Raw genomic sequence first — 6,559 nt, forward strand, 5'->3', positions numbered from 1 at the left:
TGCTGCCATCTTGTGGCCAAATTACAGATAAGTGTGTTCAGCCCAACTAGTTTATCTCATTACAGCAGTTTGATGTTTCCCTTTGAATCCCCCTGAAGATACTGACAGTGAAGCACGTACATAATACTCCAGCCTTTCAACTCTGAGCTTATTTAGTTCCATTAATACACTGAAATCTCATTTGTGTCATGAAGAAAGTCTTTAATCAAACAGAATTCAAAGATCAGAAACATTTCATATATGGAGTTAAACATGAATCATTGTTTCAACAACATATTTATTGTTGTCATAAACAGACAAGAAGACAACAACAAACTGCTCCTCCCATTCAACACATGTCAGTCCATATCCCAGCAAACTAAATCATCTCCATTTACACACATCAAATAGAAACATGAATCACTTGTAATGATTAGAAACTTGATAGAATTTCAAATCTAGTTTGGGGAGTCATTCAGTGAGAAACAGTGAAATGATTTTCCATGTGAAAAGGTGGACAGCAGAAACAGAAAGAAACAGTGAGAACTAAAAGAGAAACAAAGAGCTCTGGAACAACGAGGCAGCAGGAGGACAGCTGCAGTTTAACAGCTTCAATTCACTGACAGGAAACAACATTAGAAACATCATCATCCTCAACTCATCTGCACCACTGACACTGACACCTTCAACGGACACACCTTCACTTCATCAACAGTGTAAATGTATGGAAACATCCTGTGAGTGAAAGTGTGTGTGAAGGTGTGTATGTGTGTGTTAGTATCAGGATCAGAGAACGACAGCTTTCCTCTGTTCCAGTCCAGATTCAGTCTGATCCTCTGGAGCTTCTTCTGAACTGAGAGAGCAGTGAGAGAAGCTGATGGAGAACCTGCTGAGTATTTACCTTCATAGAACCGTATTCCCCACAATCCAGACTTTATGCTTCCCTTCCTCTTCACAGACTCTGCAAACACACCCAGTCTCCACCATGTACTGTCTCCAAAATCAACATCCCAGCTGTGAGTCCCTGAGTTAAAGCCCTCAGAGCCCAGGACAGATTTATAATAGTCAAACCTCTCTGGAGTATCAGGAAGCTGCCGCCTCTCTCCTCCTCTCACACTGGTCAGATCTTCAGACAGGATGAGGTTTGGATGAGCAGTGTTTGGGTCCAGAATAACAGGAGTGTAGGAGACCATGTCCTTCATGTTGTTCCAGATGTTGAAGGTCAGGTTGCCCAGGTGTTTGGCCTGGTCTATCAGAGCTCCTGAGGGCAGCTGTGGATCATCCAGCAGGGGGCAGCGCTGGACTCTTTCCACTGCAGCCTTGTAGTTGTGCAGGAATGAGACGTCTTCAGCTCTCAGCTCCTCCTCTGTGGCTCTGACTGTGTCTGAAAGAGCTGCTATCTCTCTGCTCAGAGCCTCCATCTTCTCCTTCATCATCCCACTCTTCTGCTCCTCTTCCTCCCTCAGTGCAGTCAGCCTGGCCTCCTCTTCCTCTGCTAGAAACTGGTGAATCTTCTTAAACTGCTCCTTAATCTGCCTCTCTGTGTGTCGGGCCTGGACCTTAATGTGTTCTGCTGTTTGATCAAACTTCACTTGAACTTCTTCACAAACCTTTAACTTCTTCTTTAAGGGCTCCAGAGTTTCCTGAAGTTCCTTCTTGTGTTGTTGTGCAGCTTCATTGATGGGTCTGAATCTGTGATTGGTGTGTTTTTCTGAGTCTCTGCAGACGAGACACACTGGCTGCTGATGGTCCAGACAGAAGAGTTTGAGTTTCTCAGAGTGCAGACTGCAGAGAGTCTCTGAAGCTCTCTCCAGTAAGAACGACTCACACAGGTTCATTAATGCTCGGTTTAAAGGTGGATCATTCACTGATATTTCCTTACAAACTGGACACTCGTGTGTTGGCCTCTCTCTCCACCATCTCTTCAGACAGTCTTTACAGAAGCTGTGGCTACATGACAGAAGAACAGGATCTCTGAAGACCTCCTGACAGACCGGACAGCAGAGATCCTCCTCTGATCTGGAAGCCATTGAGTCTGTGAGTGAAGCTGAAAACAGCAGACAAGAAGTACAGTCAGTCCTGGCTCCCCTCCCTCCTCTACTACCTTCACTGAAACTTCCTTTGATTCGTGTTTTTGCTCAAACTCACATTCAGTGTGTGGAGCGTCAGCAGCTTGAAACAGCAGTGTTGGAGTTTCCACTTTTCTCTCCCGTAGCTGGACTCACTCAGAGGAAGCTGCTAGTTTTGTCCAACGATAAGTGTGAGTCTCAGAAGAATCAGTTGTGTTATTTCCTGTAACTAAGGGTGTGTTTCATTCCAACGTTCAGACATTAACCAGCCAGAAGTTGTAAAAGTTACTAATAAAGAGCTTTTATCTCATTTCACAGGAAGGTCAGAGTATGAAAGCTGTGAAGCAGCGGTTTGAGAAAAATTGCTGGCAATACAAAATATTTTTAAATGTCAAATATCTGCTTATGGAGCAAAACAAGGCCAGATGTTCAGCAGCTGTATTGCTGCATGACATCAGCCCACAGCAGCAGAGACCGTGGAGCCAACATGTGAGAAACAAAGCAACACGCTGAACATCTGAACCACAGCAGGAAGTGCGACTCTTTGTAGACCTGTGGACAGGAAACACACAGCAGGTCCTGATCAGTAACAGGGTCCAAATACAAACATGTGTTTATCAGCATCTGTATATATGAGCACACAGAGAGCTCAGCTGGACACACACTTCAGTCCTCCATCAAACACAACACACCTACACACTGTTTCCACCAGCTGCAGCACAGTCCAGTCTTTACAGTCAGGGAGGGCTTTTAATTTGAAAGGCACCACACAGGAAGTTTCAGAGGAACAGAAGAAGAACCAAAGGATGTTCTGTAATGTTAAGGTTATTGGATCAGCATCAGCTGGAAATATGAAACATATCAAACATGTGAGGAAGAAGCAGCAGCAGCTCACACGTTTACCACAACCACACACAGTCCTCTGAGAGCAGCGTGGCCTCCATCTTTGAAACACACAAACTCAAACGCGCAAACTCACTGTTTGATTATTGATTGATTGATATTCAGAGACAACTAATTAAAGTTTATTTATTAAGCACTTTTCACAGCGGTCACAAAGCGCTTCACACAAAAGGCTCAAATAAACATGAACATTAAGTGAAACATAAAAATTCAATAAGACAGTAAAATAAACAGGTACTTTCAAAATAAAGAAATAATTCAATAAAATGTTTCTCATTAGAAAGCCTGTAAAACAGAAACATTTGAACAGCTTTTTAAAGAATCCACAGAGTCGACTAAATGTAGTTGTGGAGGCAGACTGTTCCACAGCCTTGGTGCCACAGTATGAAAGGCTCTGTCTGAAAGAAACACGACATAATTCCTGATTTTTCCTTTTCTACTTCCTACAACCCCTTTTTCACCCAGTTTCAAACTATTCCTGACTTCTCTCAGTGCACACTGTAAAATCTAAACAGATACAATTAGCTTTTTCCTGGTAAAAGGTCCTACATTACTTTTGTCACTCTCTGGAAACAGCCTCTATAAAGTTAGCCTGTTTCCTCTTTAAAATTTTACCCTGTTTCCCACCCCCTTCAGGGCTAGCGCCTATCTGGCCTTAACACTATTTTTGGGCAATTTACATAACATAGAAGTCCTGCGAGCTATTACTAAAGTCCCTATCATTGCTCTTTATTATTTCTATGGTCAGATTTAACCTGTATCTAACAAGCTTTTAGTCTCCTAAACAACACATTTTCAGGGACTCTGGTTCTCTGTGCTCTGTTCTTCTTTTTGGGTCCCCCTTTCTCTGGTTGGTTCCATTCGGTCTGGGGCTTCCAGGATTCTCGCCACCCCTGTGGTCGCTGTGGTCCTGAAATCTTCTCCTGTAAAGGATGGAAAACAAAACGCCTCTCTGCTACACCTCACTAATGTACTGTGTTCATCTATTGTTCTCTTACTTATTGAAAGTTGGTTGAAAATATCATGTTCTGGGCTCTATCCTTTATATTAACTTCACTTAATCTTTACTATCACCATATCAGGATAAATCCCCGCTAGAAAGCACACTCCAAAATTTTTGTCTATCAGGATTTACGCCTCTTTTTGCTGCAAGAAGATACACAACATGCAAAAGTTACAGTTAATGACAGTTAGACAAGTTTTCCGTTATCTGCAACATTTTTGTTTCAACCGTCTCAAGTCAACAGGAAACGTGTGGGGGACACGTTTCCTGTTGACTTATTCATGGCATACTTTAACACCTTGTGCATCACAAGTTGCTAAGCAAGACAGGGCTCTAGAGTGCGACCAATTTGGTCACAAATGCGACCAAATTTTTCAGTGGTGCGACTAAAAAAAAAATATTTGGTTGCACCGGTGCGACCAAATATTTACGGGTAACAAAAAAAAAAAAAAAAAAAAAAAAAAGAAATCTCTGCAACTCTCCGTGCGGTCAATAACAGACACACATTATGCCCCTATCGTGGACTAAACCAATCAGAGAGTCAGGGGTGGGACCTCTCTGATTGGCCGTGGTCCAGTTGAAAGTGCAGGTGGAAGAGAGATGTGAGTAGCTTGAATAAAGCGATATCAATTCATTAACGGATTCCACACGAAGACGTAAACACAGAGCGACCCGACGCATCAGAATCAGCTTTGTCTTTCTCGGCTTTCTCACCCCACGGCCTGAACACGGACACGCTGTCGGAGCTTAGCGATTCTGATGCGTCGGGTCCGCGCTGTGTTTCCGTCTTTTTTGCGCTGTTTCTGAGCTGCAGGTTTTGTCTCTCCAACCAAAATTTGCCGAGCCAGCAGCAAAAGAAGCAGCAAACTGTGCTTCACATTTAATCTCGTCATGAATTCCCTCTGACTTTTGCTGTTTTGCTTCCACCACGATAAAAATCCCACTTCATGCACAGCTCCCGCTCTCTCTCTCTCTCTCTCTCTCTCTGTACTTCAAGAACAGTTTCCCGTCTCAAATCTCTGGTTTCTGCATTATTTATTCTCTTATTACCCACCAGTCTACCGTTGTTTACAGCGCTGTCGGCCGCTGTCTTTTTCTTTTCTTTTTCTTTTTTTCACTTAAATGACCTCGGACAAGAAAGCCTAATTTCTGCTGTTCAATACTGAAGAAATTTAAACTTCTTGAAATTATGCAAAATTGCAGAATATTGTAATATATAAAACGCCAGACCAGGAAAATCTCCTTCATGTTTTTCTGTGTTTTATTGTCAGTTACTTTGACACAAAGGCATCTACTGTGATGTTCACAATCCTGATGAAGTCTCATGTGTATCAGTACTGATAAATGATCAGAATTATAATATTTCTGACTGTCTGAGGCTAAATTGAATCGAATCAGGACTTTGAGAACTGGAATCGAATGGATTATAGAAATCAGTGATGATACCCAGCCCTAGGGAGCAGCCTAGGCCTTACAGAAGTGGATGTAGCTGTAATAGGAAAAGAACTATTGCTAACTTTTGTGTTAAGTTAAGGAATGATCCGTCTGAAATTGATAGCCAGCTCTGACACAGTGCCATCAATCTTTGAATGCTGAAAAAGCAGCAGTGTATCCAGAAAACACATTATATGCTGCAATAAATGCACTGCCCAAGTGTCCCCCTCTCCCCACTGCCTTTCAGCAGCAGCAAATAGGTCGTCAGAGGAGCCAAGATGATGATTAAGTTTAACATTTTCTACAATATTGACAAAGCAATTTAAGCACAAGTTTGTTAGTTAATAATTTAGAAAGGAATATTGTCTGTATGGACTTCCCCCCAAAGAAAGTGCACATGTAAAACTGCGGTGTTAAGCAATGTGGTTGAAAAATTTGAGTGCGCCTTACTTTTGTGCCGGTACGCCTAAATTTTTAAAGTTAGGCGTACCGGTGCGCCTATGGCAAAAAGTTAGTCTAGAGCCCTGCAAGATGTCTTTCACCTTTACCCTGGAAAATAAATCTATGTGATGTTTGTGTATATAAGCATTTTATGCATTCATTCACTACACTCCACGCCATCCCTGCAGTATATCAGTTTAGACAGTCACGCTGAACGACGCTTTTGACGTTCTTAGGGCTGAGTGCTTAACTCTTTTAATGAGCACGACATGCAATGTGTGTACACAATGATTATGGTTGCACCTGTAATAAAAATTGTAATCCAATGCCAGTAGCTTTAATAAACATTTTAACACAATGTTAATGATTAACAGTGTTGGGAAGGTTACTTTTAAAATGTATTCCACTACAAAATACTGAATACATGCCCCAAAATGTATTCTGTAACATATTCCGTTACGTTACTCAATGAGGGTAACGTATTCTGAATACTTTGGATTACTTAATATATTATCATGCCGTTTACAACTACGTGAATGTACTATTGCTGTGGTTTATTACTGTTACTGAAGGTCCGAAACGTAGTAAAGGGACCTCTGGCTAATACCTCGGGTTAGTGTCGGGCTGGTAGCCGAAAACTAGCTTTACTTTGTTGTCTGGGTCAACTTTGCTTGTGGGAGACAGAGAGAGGCGTTGAAAGGCTGCTCCAACGAAACTTATTGTTTCCGGA

At 42.1% G+C, this 6,559-nt stretch overlaps 1 protein-coding gene across 1 annotated transcript; it reads right to left on the minus strand.

Annotated features, from left to right (window-relative positions):
* Positions 1-632: 632 nt before the first annotated feature.
* LOC134621013 (nuclear factor 7, brain-like) lies at positions 633-2,030 on the minus strand. The gene has a single exon (XM_063467406.2). It carries the CDS (start codon positions 2,007-2,009, stop codon positions 633-635), a length of 1,377 nt encoding a protein of 458 aa, XP_063323476.2. The 5' UTR covers positions 2,010-2,030.
* Positions 2,031-6,559: the final 4,529 nt, after the last annotated feature.

This window comes from Pelmatolapia mariae, linkage group LG3_W (genome assembly GCF_036321145.2).
Source record: "Pelmatolapia mariae isolate MD_Pm_ZW linkage group LG3_W, Pm_UMD_F_2, whole genome shotgun sequence".
NCBI classification, from domain to species: Eukaryota; Metazoa; Chordata; class Actinopteri; order Cichliformes; family Cichlidae; genus Pelmatolapia; species Pelmatolapia mariae.

Bases quoted from the DNA above. Each gene is read 5' to 3' on its own strand.
- LOC134621013 (XM_063467406.2), bottom strand. From the start codon at position 2,009: ATGGCTTCCAGATCAGAGGAGGATCTCTGCTGTCCGGTCTGTCAGGAG.